This window comes from Colletes gigas, unplaced genomic scaffold, assembly GCF_013123115.1.
Source record: "Colletes gigas isolate AHSC1104 unplaced genomic scaffold, ASM1312311v1 Colletes_gigas_Sc00012, whole genome shotgun sequence".
NCBI classification, from domain to species: domain Eukaryota; kingdom Metazoa; phylum Arthropoda; class Insecta; order Hymenoptera; family Colletidae; genus Colletes; species Colletes gigas.
This window is the reverse complement of record NW_025106641.1, coordinates 4,233,588-4,254,791: the sequence shown is the minus strand read 5'-3', so window position 1 is coordinate 4,254,791 and position 21,204 is coordinate 4,233,588. Positions and strand designations below refer to the sequence as shown.

General features: G+C 39.8%; 5 protein-coding genes across 11 annotated transcripts; 2 read left to right on the top strand and 3 right to left on the bottom strand.

Moving 5' to 3' along the window:
* The first annotated feature begins 124 nt into the window (after window positions 1-124).
* On the top strand, window positions 125-2,657 carry LOC122399181 (U3 small nucleolar RNA-associated protein 25 homolog). 2 transcript variants are annotated; one of them, XM_043399659.1, is made up of 2 exons: window positions 125-322; window positions 407-2,657. In XM_043399659.1, the coding sequence occupies exon 2, from the start codon at window positions 549-551 to the stop codon at window positions 2,637-2,639; it is 2,091 nt and encodes a 696-aa protein (XP_043255594.1). In that variant the 5' UTR covers window positions 125-322; window positions 407-548; the 3' UTR covers window positions 2,640-2,657. The 2 variants fall into 2 exon arrangements, with proteins under 2 accessions (XP_043255594.1, XP_043255593.1); XM_043399658.1 differs by having other exon boundaries at window positions 125-2,657.
* A 499-nt stretch (window positions 2,658-3,156) lies between these two features.
* On the bottom strand, window positions 3,157-8,309 carry LOC122398935. Its single transcript, XM_043399204.1, has 3 exons — window positions 6,638-8,309; window positions 3,604-4,016; window positions 3,157-3,413 (listed from the first exon to the last, which is right to left on the bottom strand). The coding sequence occupies exons 1-3, from the start codon at window positions 7,711-7,713 to the stop codon at window positions 3,169-3,171; spliced, it is 1,734 nt and encodes a 577-aa protein (XP_043255139.1). The 5' UTR covers window positions 7,714-8,309; the 3' UTR covers window positions 3,157-3,168.
* Window positions 8,310-8,358: 49 nt separating this feature from the next.
* Window positions 8,359-11,326, bottom strand: LOC122399182. The gene is made up of 7 exons (XM_043399660.1): window positions 10,357-11,326; window positions 10,051-10,284; window positions 9,831-9,986; window positions 9,655-9,789; window positions 9,010-9,524; window positions 8,682-8,949; window positions 8,359-8,612 (listed from the first exon to the last, which is right to left on the bottom strand). The coding sequence occupies exons 1-7, from the start codon at window positions 10,450-10,452 to the stop codon at window positions 8,388-8,390; spliced, it is 1,629 nt and encodes a 542-aa protein (XP_043255595.1). The 5' UTR covers window positions 10,453-11,326; the 3' UTR covers window positions 8,359-8,387.
* Window positions 11,327-11,470: 144 nt separating this feature from the next.
* On the top strand, window positions 11,471-13,184 carry LOC122399183 (transmembrane protein 192). 5 transcript variants are annotated; one of them, XM_043399662.1, is made up of 4 exons: window positions 11,471-11,588; window positions 12,051-12,185; window positions 12,268-12,664; window positions 12,739-13,184. In XM_043399662.1, exons 1-4 carry the CDS (start codon window positions 11,586-11,588, stop codon window positions 12,981-12,983), a joined length of 780 nt encoding a protein of 259 aa, XP_043255597.1. In that variant the 5' UTR covers window positions 11,471-11,585; the 3' UTR covers window positions 12,984-13,184. The 5 variants fall into 5 exon arrangements, with proteins under 5 accessions (XP_043255597.1, XP_043255600.1, XP_043255596.1 ...); XM_043399665.1 differs by having other exon boundaries at window positions 11,560-11,588; window positions 12,039-12,185; XM_043399661.1 differs by having other exon boundaries at window positions 11,571-11,827.
* A 29-nt stretch (window positions 13,185-13,213) lies between these two features.
* LOC122399185 lies at window positions 13,214-19,383 on the bottom strand. 2 transcript variants are annotated; one of them, XM_043399666.1, is made up of 3 exons: window positions 19,082-19,383; window positions 16,876-16,936; window positions 13,214-15,423 (listed from the first exon to the last, which is right to left on the bottom strand). In XM_043399666.1, exons 1-3 carry the CDS (start codon window positions 19,101-19,103, stop codon window positions 15,135-15,137), a joined length of 372 nt encoding a protein of 123 aa, XP_043255601.1. In that variant the 5' UTR covers window positions 19,104-19,383; the 3' UTR covers window positions 13,214-15,134. The 2 variants fall into 2 exon arrangements, with proteins under 2 accessions (XP_043255601.1, XP_043255602.1); XM_043399667.1 differs by having other exon boundaries at window positions 13,217-15,423; window positions 19,094-19,383.
* Window positions 19,384-21,204: the final 1,821 nt, after the last annotated feature.

Sequence of the window (21,204 nt, the reverse complement as noted above, 5' to 3'; positions counted from 1 at the left end):
TATAAAACCGTAGTAATGAGGTATATATTTTAAATTTAGCGCTCATAACCTGTACAGCGTGAATATAGTGAATTTTACATATACTGTATGTACAGTATGCATTGCATTGCACAAAGTTTTTGTAGGGAAGCTAACCTAATTTACAGTTATCTAACGTTATTCGAATACTTTTTAAAAATATTTATTGTATATATGTATAACTTGGTTAATTATTAATGATACGTTCATAAGATGTGTGTGTTCTTAATGACTGTATCTTTTAAATTGTTTTTTGTGTAACTGAGTCGTGTTGAACGCAGTGATAATATATATGTACATACACGTGAGTTAGTTTTATTTCATAATTCGATGGAAATTTGTATAAATATTCGTTGTTAATTAATACCATCATAATGGCACGTGGTAGAAGACCGGTTCGTGGTGGAAAAAGAAAATTTGACCGTCGTGATAGTCGACCGAAACCAAAGAAAGGTAAATTTAACCTAAAAGAGGCTTCGTATGTTAAAGAACGCGATGTTAAAAATAGAGAAATTGAAACACGCAGGCAGATGCTCGAGAAAGAGAAATTACAACAGCAAGAAATAGAAACAGATAGTTCAGACGACGAACAGGCAAATCCTATACGTGATTTATTATCCACATTTTCGAATATTAATAATCCTCGAGTAACTGCTGTTGAATCTAGTTCGGATGACGATACTTCTGACAACAAAGACGATATTATAAGTAATAATGACATTGATGAACAATTGTCGAGTCATAGCGATAACGAAGAGATTAAAGTGAGAGAAGTGGACGAAGAAGATCCTGAAACAGCTAAGGAAGATGCTGGTTATTTAAAAGATCCATTTTCAATTCATCTTCGAGATGATTTAAGCGATAAACTTTATGAAGCAGTTTCTAATGTTCCACAAATTATAGAAACACAGAAAATAACATGGCCTACCCTAGGAAATCTTATTTGTCAAATACCAAAGCCCCTGGAGGATGTAAATGATTCAACAAAAAAGTCAAAAGTATCTGTGTTAGAAGATAAACAATTTGCAAAACATGGCAATATTCCTAGCTTGATCGAAACTATAGATTGGAATAGATTATACGTAAAACCTCAAATTCAAGACAATGTTACAAGTGCTAATTGCTCAAACATAAAGGATGATGTTAGCAGAAATTCACCACCTTTGACTTCCTTGCAAAGGGAATTATTTTCAGTGATAAATAATTATCAGGATTTATATTATCCCGAAAGGAGATTCTCAAATGCTGATCAAATAAGATTTATATATTGTTTACACGCAATTAATCATGTATTGAAGACCAGAACAAAGGTATTACATCATAATGCAAAAATAACAAAATCAAAATGTTCAAATATGGCAGAAATTCCAGATGAATACAGAGATCAAGGATTAGTGAGACCAAAAATTTTGATAATAGTTCCCTTTAGACATTCGTGTTTAAAAATTGTTGAATTATTGATATCTATTTTAATCGGAGAAGATAAAGGTGGCTCTGTAATGAATAAGAAGAGATTCATGGAAGATTTTAGCGGCAATGAATTAATAATGCCAAAGAAGAACCCAAAACCAGAAGATTATGAGCTAACATTTCAGGGAAACACGGATGATACTTTCAAAATAGGAATCTCTATCACAAAAAAGACTTTAAAATTGTATTCAGAATTTTATTCCTCCGATATAATAATCACGTCACTTTTGGGTCTGAGAATATTAGTAGGTGCAGAAGGTGAGGCTGAGAGGGATTTTGATTTCTTAGCATCAGTGGAGTTGTTGATCCTAGATCAAGCAGAATTATTTTTAATGCAAAATTGGGATCACATGATACATATTTTAAATCACTTTCATTTACAACCAAAAGATTCTCATGGAACAGATTTTTCCAGAGTAAGAAGTTGGTGTGTTAATGGGTGGACAAAATACTATAGGCAGACATTAATATTCTCAAGTATTCATGTACCTGAAATTTATGGGATATTTAATAAGAGATGTTACAATTATGCAGGAAAAATTAAGGTAATAAATCCTATTTCTCCTGGATCTATTTGTCACGTGGTTGTACAAATTCCTCAAGTCTTCCATAGATTCGAAACATCGAGTCATTCCCAAGCATTGGAGCATAGAATGGACTTTTTTGTAGGAAAAATACTTCCTCAATACAAGGACAGAATCATGAATCACACGTTAATATTTGTACCATCCTATTTTGACTTTGTGAAGTTGCGTAATTATTTTAAGAAAGAAGAATATAATTATGTACAAATTTGTGAATATTCCAAGGAAGCAAAAATAGCGAGAGCGAGAGATATGTTCTTCCACAGCGATGCACATTTTCTCATATACTCGGAACGATTCCACTTCTTTCGTAGAATACGAGTGAAAGGCATAAGACACATCATATTTTATGCGCCACCCACCTTTCCCGAATTTTATAGCGAAATGTGTAATTTAATGCAGGAAGCTAATCAGAATCCACAAGCAGGCTCTGAAAGTAATATGACAGTAACTGTTCTATATTGTAAATACGACGTTATGCAACTTTCGGCAGTTGTGGGTACAGAAAGGGCAAACAAAATGCTTGGGTCGGAAAAATCAGTCCACATGCTCATGACCGGTGAATGAGAAATCCGTCAATGTATCTCGTATAAGTATGTAAATATTTAGTATGTATTTTATTTGATAAAATTGTGGATTACAGTCTACATTACGAATAACAAAAATTATCTCCACGCATATGATTCTGTTCAATTTCTTTATTATGCGATTAAAAAATTCCTTCAAACTGGTACAATCTTGATTACAATTTCCTGAAACAATTCTGTTTGCGCAAATCGTAGTATCACTTCGGCCGCATGATTACGCGTATCAAAATTAGAATCGTGTTTTAGGCGAATGATTCCTCCTTCCAAAAGGTATGCAGTCTTTGACTTACATACCGTGTTAAAGATCACACTTGGTTCCCATTCAATCTGTACAATTCCTAATTATTCACAGAATCATAGGCCTTTGATAAGAGTAGTTTGTAAAATTGAAGACTCGATTTTGCTGGCGTCGATTAAATCGACGTATTAACACTATGATAAATCTAGGAAAGTTTTAATGCTACATAGTTTGTTTCTTCTCGAATCGTTTTTGATAAATTTTTAATAATTTACGAAGTACTTTCTGAACGATTTTTAGCGAGTATCTCTCTGCTGTTCGTTGTACTAAAATTTGTCTGAGAAAGTTCCGATGTCGTTGCCGGTGAAAGACTTGAATATATCTCGGTAGATTCTGTTAAAATCGTTAACAAGTCCTTTTGTCGTTGAGTGGTTCTCGGAGTAGTTATGATTTCTGGTACTGGCGATCGTTCGTTTCCCTGGGACATCGATTTTGTCATCTTTTCTATTTGCGTTTCTGAAAAAGAGACACAAGTTTAAATCTCCATTTCGTTCGGTTTCTTTCGAGTAATTTTACAATTTCGACGTTGTCGTATCGTACAAATTGTTCGGTACACACGTTCGTACGGATGTGTTAATCTAAAATATAGACAGGAAATCGATTTGAATTTATTATGCCGACTCGACGGATCAAATCCTATTTTTACCGTTCACATTGGAGGGAATGGTGAGAGTATTCGGGATATACGTATTGGCACAATCCAACTTCGCTCTCGGCTTGACTGACACGTCTTTAGGGTCCCACAAAAAAGTATAGTACAAAGACAGCAGAATAGCTCCCATGCTAACAAATATAACGTACGCCACCACCGTCAACACGCGTACCAATTTTTGTTTATGCTTTGGCTCGTACAGCTTGTCTTTCCTTTCGTCGCCAGCGAATCGAATTTCATTGCTTGCCGCCTTATGCTCGCGATTCCCTGGCGTATTGATAACGCTTGTCAGGTCTGTGTTAGATTTCTCTGGATTCACGTTTTGAGCGCTCATTTTACGCGGCAGCTGCATCCTCGATTCACGTCTAGAAAAAATCACCTTTACTCGGTCCTCTATTCCCAGAACGCTGGATCTCGATCGGGGAAGTTTAACATTTCCGAGACATTAACGATGGAAATATTGATCGTTTCAAGAATCTCGATACAATGTATTCTGGTTAGTTCGTTAACTGATCATCGAACCCTTTGGAATTTGATTTTCAATCGAAACTTGGATCGTAATCACTAGGGCCGGTCTTACCATGGATGTAAACAATGCGTCGAAAAAGAAAATATTATTGTCATATCTGAGTTTTACTTTCCATGCAAAGATAGATGAAATTTCTAATTCAAGAGCAAAGAAAAGTCGATTTATAAAGACTACAGAAGCTTGACAAGTAATTTATGTAACAATATAGTTATATAATAATGTTATATACATCTTGTCCAACGCGTATTACTTCAAAGTTAAAAATTTTGATTCAATTTGTGTTAGAAGGAGCGCGTCTAAATTGCAAGTTGGATCTGGGTGCTAGAAATTCAGGCAACGGCCCTGGTAATCACGATGTGTCCATGTATGTAAAATTTTTTGGGAAATACCGAGAAAATCATCGTTCCCTCGTTGAAATCTTCTCCCGAATTTCTGTATCTAGTTTTTCTGGATTCTTTACATTTACAAACGACCGGTAAACACTGCAAGTTTACTATTGCAAGCAGCACATCACGACCATACCTTGTTTGTGCCACACGCCCTTACGTAGGATATTTAGCCACGAAACGGGTCACATTGTTTCGATTTGATATTTTCACCGTTGTTGCACCATCGTTCTCGTAATGCGTGCTTCTCGAATACTCGTTCCTCGTTCACCCTTACAGTGTCTCGTATATTCTGATCAGAAACTTGTTTACCGATGGGGCGTTACCGCAGGAAAGCTGCGAATACCGTAACGAGAACGCAGAAACGCTCTAGTTCCGCGAGAAGGCCACGAGCTTACGAGGACGTAATGCGCAAATGGTTTCTATCCGTTCGCGTTCCCACTATCCTACGATTATTTCTGTTCCTTGACTCGCGGATCAACATTTCCCACCAATGCAGCTGTTAAAAAATACACCCGTTCAATGATACCGACGAGCTTTCACTGCGCAAGCCCAAGAACCTTGACTCGTGCTTCGTTTCGCAAGCTTCAAGGGCTGCTTTACTTTACGGGATTCACCGTGATAAATGCCCTTGTGGCAACGACTCCCACAATGGCCAACAGAGGGACACGATCGACCTTTACCTCTCTCGCAAGTACTCGACCGATCGCCTAAGAAAAGGCTTTCTAGAGTTGTCTTTCCATTAACAGATTTTGGACGAAATTTCTTTTACCTCCTTACTTCCATCAACAAACTCGCCACACCCTTAAACCGATGCACCAATTGCCTTATTTCATTTTCAAGGCTTTACCATCCATTATCGTATCGAAATCGTACGCGCAGGTCTTTTGGAAATTTTGATTCGAAACCTAGTTCTACATTACGCTTAAAGACTACACAAGTTTACGAATAGCGTATTAATTTATTTGTAAAAGCTCGAATAAGTTTGGTAACGTCGTACGCGCCTCTTGTTCTTCGAAGTATAATTAAATCGAAATCGTCCCGACGTGCAGGTAAGGTGCTTCCTTGGAAGCGATAATGAACCGTTTAAAAATGTTGCGCAAGCATTTTACGTAAGGTCGAGCTTGCGTGTTGTTTCGAAGCTGTCGGCTGTAACGTGTCTGATGCGTCAGGACGTCCTCCTGTTTCGTAAAAGAATATCATTTACGTAAACGGTGTCATTTTCATAGAAATCGCGAGGCGTTAAAAATATCCGCTGGAACAAGAATTCGTAAACGTTCAATGAAAGCTGACCAGGTCTTTGTTTTAAGTGTAATGCGACTCTGACAACGTTTACTCGGTTCACAGAGGAGGCGCGCCTTTATTTTAATAGCATTAAGACGTCGTTCTTCGATCACTTCGCGTACAAACATAGCCTTTCTATCGGCGGACATTGTCCAATGAGAGTTTCTCATATCGAAAAATAAAAAGAACTGGAATATCTTTACTTCTTGAGAGATTCTAAACGATTTTTAAACCATCTTTCGACGTCGTGTAGTTTGGTAGAAATTTCTGTAGAAAAATCGGTTCCGAAGCCGCAGGCGATCGTTCTTAGAAATTGTAGAATATTCGTAACGGTGCAACGTTAAAGAAGCCATAACGGATCGACCCGACCCTGTTTCAGTTATTACGCGGACAATACGGATAATCATCGCACACCAATCCATCGACGATTTTATTTCTAAGGTTTTAATCACGACTTTTCATTGCGACCGTGGCCGGGCATTCCTATCCTTTTCTCTAGGTGAAACTTAACTATATACACCGATTATAGATCAAATAAATCGCGATAATCTCGTGAACATCTTACGTTTCAATTAATTCCGAAATACCCATTATGCTATCGATACCATTCACAGAATACAAAAGTTAACGACTTATGATCTTTGTATATTACTCGTTTCATGCGATACGATGTATATTCTAAACATTCTAAAATGTTTGTTTACCTCGAAAATTGATCGCAACGCTATGGAACTTTGCAGATGATAGGTTTGATTTCGGACCATCGGTAAATTCCAAGATATGAGAATTTACAGCCGGTTGTTTATTTACAAGAACCCCGACATTGTACGCGCTATCTTTGCTTCTTTGCGTTTCGGGATCTTGTTTATCCCTAGTTGTCATAATAACATCGGATTTGTTAATTATCGTGGTCGTTTCGACGGTACTTGTAAATCCTCCGTTAAATGTATTTAATTTGGAGCTTTCCGGCACTTCGACATCCGTAGTATATTTAGAAGCATTTTCAACGGTCTTCGGTTCAATTTTTACACCGCTTTCGGTAATAGCTGTTCCTACCTTTGCTCGAGGGCTCGTTGGAATGTACTTTTTCCTCTTTTCTCGGTATACGGTTAAATGTTTTGTCAAATTCCGATTCGACCGATACACATCTTGCGACCCGTACATGGTGCTGTTGATGGCATCCGTTAAACGATTCTTACTCGATTCTTCGTTTCCAGAAATAGTCCAAGAGTTCAATGTCGAAGGCGTACCGTTGCCATCAATTGTACTTTCTTCGTTCTTAATTCTCGATGAAGGTATCCCCTTGTTTATCATCTCACTTTCAACGTTGTTCTCCAAGCTTGCTACGAACCTTGCACTTCCTTCGCTCGACTTTTCCGCCAAATTCAATCCTTCTTCTTTCACGAGCGAAGCGTGCTCGGTGAAACTGGGATCTCCCGAACTTTTTCGACGAGGATCTCGATCCTTCGAATCGTTACTTTTGTTTCGCAAAAACTCTATCAGAGAATTTCTTAATACGACCATAGAATCGTTCAAGTTGCCACGATTTTTTGTTACATGACCGTGATCGTCGACGACACGACCGACGAGCGTTTGCTCGAGTTCGTTGGACTGATTCGACACGATCGATGGATCGCTCAATAAGAATTGTATTTCCGGCTCGCTGGACAAATGAACCGGCCTTCGTAAAAGTTTCGGATTGGGTGGTTCCCAGAGGAACAAGTAGTACGCGCTCAAAACTATGGCCACGAAACTTACGGAGAACATGTATGCCAGCACGGTAACCAAACGTACGAGTTTCTTGCTCCCTCGATTTTCATAGATGTCCGCGCTCGAATCTTTCTTCAGAGCCTCGCCGCCAGCACCTTTATCCTGAGGACCTTCCTCGTTCCCTTCCTTGCTCATCCTAATTCAAGTCTCTTTACACTGAATACCAATAGATTAAATTCTTGTTTGGACTACTCCGAGCCGGTCATTCACAGCTCAATCGCTCTTGTTTTTGCATCTATTTTCGTTCAGACTCTCCTCTCGCGTTGTCATCGTGCAACAACGATAGATCACATTCGAAAACATATTTGGGAACAAATTCTCACCGAATATATTCACACTCGAGCCACATAAACGTACGTCAACGAATTATTTCAGTTCCAGAAAGATAGGAGATAACTTCTTTCGTCGATGCTTTGTACTCTCCATTAATTTGTTCTTGATCTCCGAAATATCGACGCGGCCTTCGCGGTGGATTTTTATTGTCCAGTCACGGGCATCGATTTAAAAGTATCATCGCGTATTCTGTTCGATTGAAAGTGCGAATTGGAAGAGAGTTATCGAGAGGACGCGTCTCGAGGGCGAAAGCACGCACGACTGCAAGTTCTCGACAAACGTTCGTAGAAAAGCTCCGTTCCTTCGCCACGTGTTAGATTCGCGCGCAAGCGTCCTTAAGATACTGTATTGCGTGCGAATACTTTTTCCGATGTATCAATTACGCGTCCACGATGTTCAGGTATCGTTAATTTGGTTGCAACCTCGGACGTTGATGTCCAATAAACTTCTCGACAGTTCAAAACTACGTTTTTCGATCATGCGAACATTTCTTCTTCATTGTCCTCTTGATTTTCTTCTTGATTTTCTTCTTGATTGTCTTCTACCTGTTCGCACAAAGAACACTTGCTACATTGAACAGATGACAGTTTGTGACAGGTGCACGATTCTAGGGACGTATTTATTGCGATTGATATTTGTTCGTGTCGATCGCTGGTTAGATTTTCTGTGGTTGTGCCGACACGAAGCTGATTCGAGAAGTTCTGAAACCATTTCGCGAAACTTAGTTGACCGCAGCCTGTAAAAAATCACTGTACAAAGGATTATCGTACCTCGTAACGTGTTTCTGACTTCAGAGACGAGGTGTCCGGTAAATTTGTTTCCGTTCGGGATTGCGATGAATATTCATCGACTCGAGAGGTCGGCGCGTATGATAAATTCGGAATGCGTTGTTGGCTGTTCAGAATTCGAAAAACTTGCGTTAAGAGATCGTTCGAAGCTTCGTAGCAGGGCATCGGAATGGAAGTCTGGCTACTTTGTCGAGCAATCAACAAATTCAGTGCCGGCATTAATGCTGGAGCGTAAAGTAACACCGCCAGCCTAGAAAAAAGAAAACGAAATACAACATTGATCAATCGATAACCCATTTTCGTTTCATACTTTAATAGTTGAATGGTTAATCCGTTGGGATCCAAAAGAGGGTTCGAAGTAGAAGGTATCATAGGAGTGGAAGCAGTGTGAACGTTGCTTCGTGGAGTTGGGATTCTGTTCCGTGGACGGACGTTTCTCGTAAAGTTTCTCGCCTGGTCGTTCACAAAACGCGGTTTTTCGTAAGGAAGCTTCTTCGAGTGACTGCTCCAGTGACCGCGATTACTTTGGAACGTTTGATCAACCCGCGAGTTTTCTTTACGACGCGTGTCCGTGTTTTCGAAAACTTTCATTCTTTTAGACGCATATTTCTCCACCAGATCTGTGTTTGGTCCTTGACGCTTAACTTCAAACTTTCCCTCGCAAATATCCTTATTAAACTCTGGCCCCATTATTGGTTGAAACTTCGGCGTGTTTACCATGGAACTGGCCTGCGTATGATCCTTGTGTTTAGCATCGAAGTCAATAAAATACGACGTTTCCGGTTCGTGTTTCTTCTCGAACCTTTGGCATGCTTCCATCAACGTCTTTTCATCGTCGATAGCAGTAATGGTTGTGAGCGGTTTAAAAATAAAGTAATATCGTTATTTCGCGCCTCAAAATATTTCCATAACTCTTACGGTATTTTCCATCAAAATATTCAAAGAGGCAACACACTTTGTCGGTCGATGTCGTTGGCTTTTGAGTCTTGAAAGGGGTCAAGGATTTCTTGGAATTGCCAACCATTTTAATGGAATCGCACTTGTTCATGGCTTTATGGTTACCGTTGTTTGTCTGCAAGTGTATTAGATGCTTTCAATTGTAATATATCTATATATTTTTACATGTATTACTTTAAAATGATCGATGGTCGAATGTGTTGATTCCTGTGGAAGGATAACAGCAACGTTGTGCGTCGAACACACCATACTTGAATTATTGTTCAATGTTCTTGATCCACACGTGTGATCACTAGGATCCTTTATCGGATACATATCGTCTTGGAAATGCTAATAAAGAAAAACATGCTTTCCAACGTCTCTTTCGCCTCGAAGCTTGAAGGATCATAATTACCTGGGAAGGGATTTGACGCTTCGTCCAATCTACATTGTCCAAGATCCTGTTGGTCGAATCTTTATTCTTTCTTGCATTATAATTTTTCTTTCTCGATGAAACGTTAATTCTCTCCTGATTACGAATTTCACGCGTGTTAACAAGATTTTTCCCCTGATTTCCGGACGAAGTTCCGTACGAATATTCACACTTCTTCGCGGGTGAGCATTCCTTCCAATTTACACCCGTCTGCGACTTTAGTAAAGTAAATTCCCGCATATCCAACGATAGAAATGTCGAGTCATTAAGAAAGCATTGTTAAAATACCATTCGATGGACGGGGATCGTGTTGCGCGTCATTGCGGGAACTAACATTTTGGTTCTCATCAACTCTCTTTCCATAGCAGCATACCTTTCTTCCATCTGTCTTACATATTCCAATAAATATTGACTCGATACATGTCTGTAGTTACAAAAACATAATTGATAATTTACTGTTCAACAAAATTATAATTGAACGGATTCTCGAAAGAATTTTAGAAAGGGGAAACAGGAGATCTAGTAAAAATATAAAGAACATTACAAAGGGAATTATACAGGTTGAACCACATAAAGTGTTACAAACCACAATTTTTATACTAACGTTCGATGTGCCCTAAAACATAAATCATTCGGTTGCATGCAATCGGGATCATCGACAAGGATAAAATTTAAACCGAGCGTCGGTCCATCGTTCCTTAATGAAGGAATGCTTATTAATCCGGTAAATGGTGGTCCATGTTCTTGATTTGCTAAAAGTTGTCGAAGGTACTCGTTGCGTCTTCTTTGTTCGCGTTGATCGTTTACTGGTTCCAAAAAAATCTGTCGTCCGAACATACTTGTAAATTTTATATTTTAAACAATTACTAAGAATTTTGATGAGTTTTGTGCAAATTTTTGTCTAGGCTATCTGTTATCCATCGTTTGTTTTCCCTTCCTACTGTAGGTAAAGAAAACGTGAAGTTTGAACATCGATTTATAGTCGATTTTTGTCTCGTCTGAATGTCGGTTTTCAGTTTTGAACAAAACTATATATGACATTTAATGGAATGAAATTATGCATAAAGATTTATTCCGCGTTTCTAAAACAAAGTTTCACGCTTCCTGTGTATATTTATTCAACTTCGTCTGATTAATGTCGTCACGCACACAGATATTTGGTATCCATGACCCATTGGCGACTGTTCTATTCCCCTTTATTTTATGAAACTTTTCTTTTCAACATTATGTTCTTTAGTTTCATGAGAGATACTTAGATGTTTATTTCTGTTCTTGCATTCCAAGATATGTTAAATATTTATTAAACGAACACGTATGTACCATGTCTATGTCGTTCAAAAATAGATGTATATTTTGGGAACAGACTGATTTTGATGCTAGGTTACAGGAAGAAACGCAGTTTATGTCGATCGATTTATTTTATATTTGACGACTCCGAGTTTTATAGATGTATTTCCATATGCACCTTTTTGTCATCTGCTGGTAGACATTTTGATCTTGTGTCGTAAGCTGTATCTATGGTCAGTTACACGTAAATTTATCGTCACAAGAGTAGATTATTTGTGTTATGCGTTATATCGCGGATTATAGTATTCGAAGCATGGTTGCTCGAAAAAGCTACTCTCGATTACGAATGAAATTCATTAAAAAAATATTAGCTTGTTATTGGTTATGAAGAGTGTAATATTTTTATTTTGTCTTTCGTTCGTTTCTTTGTGGAATGGTCAGCCTTATTAGAAATTCAAACACCTCGGGTAGTGTGAGTACAATTGGAAAAAAACGTGTTAATTAAATCGCAGTTTTATTGTATCTTTCATTCTCAGTTTGGTATAATGCAACCATAACCTTCTTTAACTGTGATTTGTGTCTTAACGTTCAGACCACTGTTATAGAATTCATTTTATATAAGTATCCTTACATTTTATCGTATCGCAAAGGTATTAAACGAAATGATGACTGTTTGTAATTAGTGCATTTACTAGGGAGCTGTGTTTTTTGATGTGTCTAACAATATGGATGATGAGGAATATCTCCAGCCTATGTTGATCTCTCAAGAAGAAGAACCTTTTCGAAAGCTGGATACTGTACCAATCATATCTATTCCTCTCATATTTGGTGTAAGCTTCAACTTTGTTGGTGTCATTGACAGGTTGATTTTAAAGCTCGCATGTATTACTACATGGTTATTTAATATTGTAGGTATCTTTAGAAATTATAGGAATTGTGTTTGTGTCCGTATGGCCGGAAGAGAAAAATAAATGTGACACTTATTTTATATACTTATATCTTCATTGTGCTTATTGGTTGATAATTATGTTAACTGATCATTTTGTGAAAATGAAGCATCATATGTTGCGTGTTCATGGGTATCTTGTTTTTTATCAGTCAACATATCAACAAATTCGGGCACCCCTGTTTGCAGCATCATTATGGATTATGTGTTATTTATTATTGGCTGTGATTTTGCACCATACCCATAAAGTTAATTACGAACAGTACTGTCGTGCATCAGAGTGGTTTACTCCACTGAATTATATAGTACTTTTAACAACATTAGAACTTATGATTATCGTGCCAGTTTATGTAAATTATATTAGTAAGTACATAGATTATATTAAAATATTTACAAATTATAGGACTTGGATGAAATAAATTCTTTTTACCTTTTAGGAAAAGTATTAAGGTTCAATCGAACACGTCCACCTCCTGATGTTACTCGAGAAGAATGGTTGTCTTCTTTCACTCAAGACACGTATGCAGGTAATGGAGAATCACATCATGACAATAGAGGAACAAACTTGGAAGAGTTACTTGAAAAACAAGCAGATTTAATAAGATACTTAAGAGATCACAATGTTAAATTAAGTCATAGACTGATGTCACTGGCAACTCAACGCAGACTACCAGATGCATAAATTCGTTACGATCTATGTGAATTATAAGCCTTTAAATTAATCGTGTGCATACAAAAACAAGCAAAGTGATTTTTTCTAACTATATTTACCTGCATTAATATTCCGATATTTAACAAATATGGAGATTTTAGATAATATACAAAAACTCATGTATATGAATTTTAGATTGTAAGAAAAAAATGTACCTTTAATTTATGTTATCTCCCATATCTGTTTTTATTTTTTTAACACTTCCTTATCATCTATATTTTCGTTTTTACTTACATATGTCTAATTTTTACATTTACTCTAACATCTATTTTATTCCTTTTTTTATATACAAGGTTTACAACAGTCTTGGATTGTTAATACTACACATTTTGTTGATTTAAATTATTGCATAAATATTTGTATAACAACATAAAAATATAATGGAAAACAATTATAGAAGTGTGCTAATTTAAGTAGTGAAGGTGTTGCTGATTTAAAATGAATCGATTTCTAAATGATGTCGGCTCAGTCGAAGAACGAAGATATCGCGTTACGAGGAATCAAAAATAATTTCTGTGATCAAAAATACACATATGTATGTAATAATCACCCAAATAAAGCCAATATATTTTTGAATATGTAATGCTTATTATTTTACGCAACATTCTTGTTTGTATCATATGAAGCTACTATAATTAGTACAACAGTGATCTCTAAAACATAAAAATAATAATAAAGATTACATATTTGCTTCACAGACGCACGAAATGAATTTAAAATATTATTGCCATGTTTTTTTTTTTTATCAGTACCAAGTCAAAAATACGATGGAAGAGTATATCGAAGGACATTCGAGTAACAATGGGATAGATCAATACATTCTTAATATTTCTGTTATAGTTTAATATTAACATTATAACACAAGTCTATTCATGTATTTTTATACATATGTATACGTGTATAGTTCTATAAATGCCTAATAATACCTATTTTATGCGGATACAAACCTGACGCAATATGCACGCAGAGACGAGAAAGATTGTATTCGTAAATTGTTGGACCATACTTAACGTGAATCTCCTATTATCCGCGATATGCAATGAAACAAAATAGTTCTCAATAACGGTTCCGTTAATGCGCAACTACATCGCAAGGGCTTTCCGCCGGTGAACACTTTAGATGATACATTACGCAGAAAAGAAATCTATTTACAAAAGCTCTACGCGTATTCCGACAGGCTTATGATCCTATGCTATCGTACGTACGCTTACGGTATATAAAACTAACTTACACGTATGGAACACTGAAATATACAACGCTATAAAATGTATAAGCTTGTACTTCGTCGAGATTTACTAGATATACATAATCGCAACGCTTCGTTTTTAAAGCGAAATGACGATGGTCTATCAACGTGGCGGCGTGTAGACGACACAAGTGCTAGAACCAAAGCTTTCCATTCTTTCCTGGTCAGCACTAAGTTTTGCTGTTCATACCTCAAAAGTTTGTACTACGCTTAGGCCAACCATTTTCTTTTTTGCCGTGTATATACATGAAATAATGGTTTCGTTAATCCTCCTGTCCCAGAACTTTACGAGCGTACGCCGAGTGTTCCTCATTATTGTCGTAACTAGAAGTATTTCAGACTTTGCGATAAACACAAAATGGATTATCTCTCCGAGCAAACAAACTCCGTACGGTTCGCAATATTTTTCTAGATTAATGAACGATCGAGCGAACTTTACGAAAGAAAAGCAATCGTTCGGGCAAGTCGGTAATTCTTTAAATAGTCGCAACGAGGTTTCTATCAATGACGAGAAAAAGCAGAAACACTTAGGAAAGCATAGAAAATAAAAAGGAAGGATGAATTGTCTGCTCGAACGAGCAACGCTTTTCAACGTATCGACGCGAGTTATAATTTTATTGGATTCACTTTAACAGAAATCAGAGAGTTTGTTGCGATAGGCGCGTGTGCGCGTTTCAAAAATACGAGTTACGTCGACACTGTTTTCTCGTGCATCTCGTGCGATCAAGTTGCTGACGTCGAACGAGTATTTTTGTACCCGCGCAACAACCATTATCGAAATTTTTCCAAATTTCCAACATCTAAAAAGTCGGTGCAATGTCGCGAGGGGGCAGTGGTCCCAACCCTATGACTGTTCTGCCCAATTAAGAATGGAATCACGCGTGCCTAGCTCCTATAACGTTTCCGGTCGCGGAGAGCTGCTCCTCGGCCTCCATCATCTTCAGCTTCCTCACGACTTGAGCGTGTTCCTCGAGCAGTCTCGCGAATTCTCCTCTCCTAGTTTCGGCCTCCACTTGCATCTGCTTGATCCTTTCCCTTGGCCCGCCTGGACTGTCCAACGGCGTTTGGCTCGACGAGTTCTGAGAGCTGCTCTCGTTCGACAGACCGTCTAAATCTGAATTTTCGCTCGATATCGAGTGCGAATCGACATCGTCCACGATCAGGCTGTAAATTAAAGGAAACACCACGTTACACAGATGTTTTCACGTGTATATTTTCGAAACAATTTAAAAGCTCTCCAATTCCCTCGGGAATTATTTAACAATAAGCCTCCCCTCGATTGTGCACGTATTGGCTGGAATATTTCTAATCGATATTGCCATTAGAATGCGAATATTTGCGTGTTCTTCGCGGCCTTTCTTGCAACTTTGTACGAAAACTGTGGTATCGATTGATTCTAATGCTCCGAGTCTTGCCACCATATTCCGTTTCCCGTGTACGATGCACTCGAGATTTAACACACGCGTGCCTCTGTATTCTATACGTGTCTCGGGATTTTCAAACGACGTTCGTACGCGTTTTATACGATCGAGTCTGCCCGACGTCTGCTACGAGTCGGTGTACGGGAAGGAAAAAAAAACGTGAAATTCAAGGTTTCGATTATTTGGAGGGTAACAGAAATCAAGGGGAAGCGATCGTCGAACGTCTGAAGTTCAGGTTTTTAGAACCGAACGGGTTTTGTCGCTAAGGAGAATGTGATTTTCGTAGTCGGACCGAACTATCGACGTTCTGCCCTACAGCATTGTAGTGGCAACAATTGTCGCTTGCGTCAATGTTACGTCATTGGTACTGAAGCACGTAGCCTAGACTATGGATAACGGATTGATTTTACGGAAAATATCTGCGTTGGATTGACATCAGATGTATCGATCGGCGATAAAATCAGAAATAGATCGCGCACGATTCGTCGTTATCGAGAAACGTTTGGTCTCTGTCCTTTGGAGAAAATTATTACGAAAGAGGGGCGGAAGAGGGAACGAGAGGACGTACAGATTCAGGGACTCTTATATGCGTCACGGTCTATAACCATAATCGTTTGAACCACTTCCTACGATACAGTGGCCTCGATAGAGCTACGAAAATATTTGTACTGCGGGAATTATAATCCGCGAATCGTGTTAGGCGGAAGCCCGGAATGTAGCGTTACGGATGCTTTCTGGAAAGGCGTTGGATAGGGGGATGTTGTTGATTTAGCATCGACGCGAAAATACGAGGCATCCAAACTCGCGAACTTATTATAAGACCTTCGTAGCCGGAATGGACGCATTATTTGTGCACCAGACTAGATTGATAGCGCATCCAAGATGATCATATAATCTGGCAATATCGACTGCCACCCACGTCGACTTTTCCGGAGAAACGATTACAGAAAGGTCGTATTGGAAATCTACTCCCACGAAAATTCTGGAAATAACGGGGCTTCTATGCGCGTATTTGCAAACGCTATATGGTCTGACCAGAATGTACGAATCTACTGCCTAACGCGTAGCCGGGAACAAACAACGTGCTCGTTATATTTTCTCGGTTCTACGCGTTTTTGCTTCGCGTCGGGGCGCAAACAATGACAATTATTTATATCGTTGAATTATCTTGAATCGTTGTTTTGCAATCGCTTACCTGAATGCACCGTAGATTTCTCTTCCCGATGCCATCGTCACTGCGATATCAGGCAACGACCCTGGAACAAAAAATGCTATGACGTAAATTCATTAATTCCGATAGAAAGTCTTTTGTACATTTCGTTCTACGAATCGGAACCGTGCATGCGAAATGATTTATGACACGGCGGTTTTCTCGGGATAACATAATACCGAGTGACGTTAAACAATTTTTAAGCTTTGCTTCTCTCCGCGAATAATGAGAGGTTCTAACGAAATTACACACCGCGACGATTGCACGAGTGTCTCTGTGTCGAGCTACGAACACTATTATTAAGTACTATTTTAATTTTAACGCACCCCGGAGCGCGCGTAACGCTTCGTTCATCTTCCCGAGGGAATAAGATGCTTGTTCTCCAAAGTACAGACGATTTACGAGATTTTCAGCGAATGTACAAAGATGATTATATTGACTAGATTGTCCAGGCAAACGTAATCGTGTTACACGCGTCTCTGGCGAGTACACGATGCGTGTAAGTAGCCTCATTTATTTCAAGACAACGATCTCATGTTCCAAAAAGTATCATAGTTCGCGCTCGATGTCGTACGGGACAACGATGATTTCAGAAGGATAGAGTACCGCGTAGATTTAGATTGCATCGAAACGTAGGAAGGTAATTCGAAAGGATTTCGACTGACGTTGACGCGCCATTATCTTCTTTTATAATTTATAAGTCAAACGATGGACCGTCGAGCGATTTTCTTATTTAAATTGCATCGTTTCGTTTTATTTAACGAGGATCGATCGGCAAACGGTATTGATCGGTAGGAGACGGTGCCCGAAAACCCGATTTTCCTTTTCTACCTGTTTTATAATAGAACTTTTCCCGATCGATGGTAACGTTGTTTACCAAATAGATGGAGAATTTACGACTACCTTAGCAGAGTCTTCTCCATTGAGATTACTCGTTGTCTAACGAACGACGCAAAGAATTTAAAACTCTGACCAGATGGCGATCGACTGTTTTGCGCAGACGACACGTGCAAATTTACGTGACGGAAGCACACTACGTTGAGCGCATTTACACGTGCACGCTCACGTCACATCCTCCTCCGTCATTAACCACACGAACCTCAATTTATATTTTCCTGAATATATTTTACTACCGCCATTAATAGCAGCGGTTTAAAAGTTACACGAGATTAGGAAGCCGCGATTCGACGGAGGAATTATTTCTGGGTGGCAGTCGGTTCGCAATAGATCGCGATTATCGGCGCGTATTGCGAATCTGTATTGCCAGAACGATCGGTGATGTATAGGTAACCTATCTTGCTCTTTCTAAAATAGGATCACGAACGCGAATCCGACTCGATCGAAACCTTGGCCCCATAGAGCAGAGGCTTGCGTCTGTTTCGTTAATAAAATGGTTAATTAAGCGTCACGTGGACCAAGAAGCGTCTCACGTTCGAGCATCGAGGATCTTAATAAGCGATCACCTTGGGAATAAATTTGACCAACGACGTTACATACGATTGTTCGCGCCTCGGTAATTGCGATAAAAAAAGAAAAAGAAAAAGAAAAAGGAAAGAAAAACGATGAAAAGAACGGTCCGTCTATTGTTTCGGAAAATAGCGACGCCGCTCGCGAGGATCGCGAGACAGGTAAAAGACAATTTTGCGCCAAGTACTGAAGGAATGCTCTTTATTTGGTAGAAGCCGGGAAATCGACCTTCGCAGCTGCACGAGGAAGAGGATCGGGGACTCGAACGAGACGAGTGCCTCGCGACCTTAGACAATGCGACCTGCACACGAGACATCCACGAGCCGTGACCACTTCTGCCAGCCCACCGAGGAGAAACAAAGAAGGTAAGAAAGTCCTGACAGAGAGGAAAGTATCATCTCGCGTATTATTACACCGGATAAACGTCATAGCCGTTTAGAACCAGTTGTAACGTTTCTACTCGAGATTCCTGCGTCGATTTCAAGACGAACGTTTTCATAGCGTCTCGCCCGGAGTACTTCGCTCTAATTGCATACCGGGGTCTTCGTTTTGAATGCACGCGCGAACATAAGTCGGAACCCGCAACCGTGGCCGTGTGTGCCAAATTCAAATATGCAGTTCCGTTCGCGAATCCCAAGTGGAAACATGTTCGATCGTAGAACCGCGCGAACGAAAGAACACTCGATGGATGGATAATCTTATAGAAAAATGCATGGAAACGTACACTGGTACCCACCTCTGACCATCTGTGCTCGGTAATTTCTGCTGTATCGGTGTCCGTGTAAATCGAGCCGCGTCGATCGGTTCGATGCTGAGCAGCGGTTCGGCCAAACAGTCTTTATTCGGTGTCGAAACAGCGTAACGGAGGTTGAAAACCGTGCAGGGAAAGGTTTGATCGAGCTTCGTCGAACGAAAAGAACGTATTCGAAGGGACGACGGAGGAAACGACGTTCACCACTCGAAAGACTCGCGCAGACTGATCAGCTCGGCCTCTATTGCCGCGCGCTACAACCTCAACTGCAGGTTACCGCTCCACCGGAGAAGGGGGATGCAACCGACAAATTTTATTTCGTGCCACCCCGCCCCGCCCCGTCTTAGCGTTCTCGTCACCGTTCCCGCTGTTTTCATGCACTCGAGCAACTCTCTATCGCGTTGATTTCGATCAAAGATACACGCGTTATCGACCGACCACGGCGATTAGTTACAAGCAGACGTCATCGAGGCTGCTACCGAAAAAAAAAAAAAAAAAATTCCAGCCACGATTAATCGATAAGCGAGCCATAGAAATCTAGCCGGTTTTCTATTCTTGTGCATCTGGTTTTCGAATTCGTCGGTTTATTTTTAAGCGGAGCGTCTGGCTCTATTGCCCGTTAAAAGATCTCGCGAAGGACCATCGATTTTTTTTTTTCTCTCTTTTTTTTTGTTTGCCCGGAGACGATTAACGGTTGTCTATGCTATAATTGTTTTTCCCCGCGATTCTATCCGCCGACGTCACGGCGGAGCGAAACCCGACCGAAGAAAAAGCAATTTGCGATAGAAAATTGGATTGTGCTCGGGGGAGCCGCTCAGTCAGGGAAAACCTTTTCGCGGTGACAAACTTGCCGAAAGGAAGGTGACGATTGTCTGAATTGATGTTTCTCAGAAGCGGATACTGGCAGCTTATTCAACCGGCAGATGAATCATTGCCGATGACGTTCGTACTTCTCTCGACCGCTCTGTGAATTTCGATGTACGTATCTTGCGCGTAATACAATTGCACTTTGAACGAACAATCAAATGCCAACGAGATTACTAGTTGCGTTAAAAAAAAAGAAACTCGTTGAAAAAAAATATAGTAGAACGTCCCGTAACAAGCGAGACCCAAGGACAGTTTTATTATGTTGGCTGATAGTTGTACCGGATATCGTTCGTTGCGCGCGAATAATTTTAATAAACCGACCAGTGTGAATAACCGGCGTACGCGAAATCTTTACGGTTGTTTAAATCTGTCCATTCGATTCGTTCGCTTCATCGCGATGTTTTCACGAAATCAGTAGACGTTTCCGCAGTCGTAAATTTTTTAATTCGAAGCTCTTCGCGATAACACTTACGACCCGGCGTTATTGCGAGTCTCCGGTCTCTATTTTAACGCGTCTTTCGCGAATCCTCGACTGTCATGAAAATTGCACCGTCTTGCAACGCGAACGAAAAATGTTCGGTAGGTGGTCCCATGCTACGTCGGATTTCAGGGTCACCGCGAAACACTAAACGAAACTGACGAAGACCATACAACTCTTCGGGGAGTCCGATGGTAAATTATTTCGGTTGGTCGCTAATTTTGTCGCGGTATGCCATGCCGCACGGAGAGCGATGGTTAACCACCGCCGCGTATAACGAAGTGTCTTCGGCGTTGTGTGCGTCCTTCCACGCTTATCTTTCCGTTCTTTTACTTTCTCAGCGCTCATCCTACTTTTCTGCCTCTTTGTCCTGGCTCTTTCGAGAGTATTTGCTCGTCGATTGGCTCCCTATTTTCGCTCGTTAAAGTCGGTGTTCAATGTACCGCATCGCCCAGCCAGGGTCAACATCTCCCTCGAGGCTGAGAAAAGCTTGGCAGTGTCAACGAGCGCGTAAACTACCCTGAAAAAGACAAGCATTCCTATGGGGTCGAAAAAGGAGACGTGAGAGCCACCTTCGCTACACGTACTACACCGTTCTTCTTTCTCGCCGGTCTAATAATTCTTTCTTCGCGTCGTCCCTTTACGCCATACTCTAACGCGTTGGTTTTCGAGCAGCAAGCGTATTTGAAATTTGGAGAGAATCGCGTTCGATCGGTTCTTATATGCGATGTACCCACGGAACAAAGGCAAT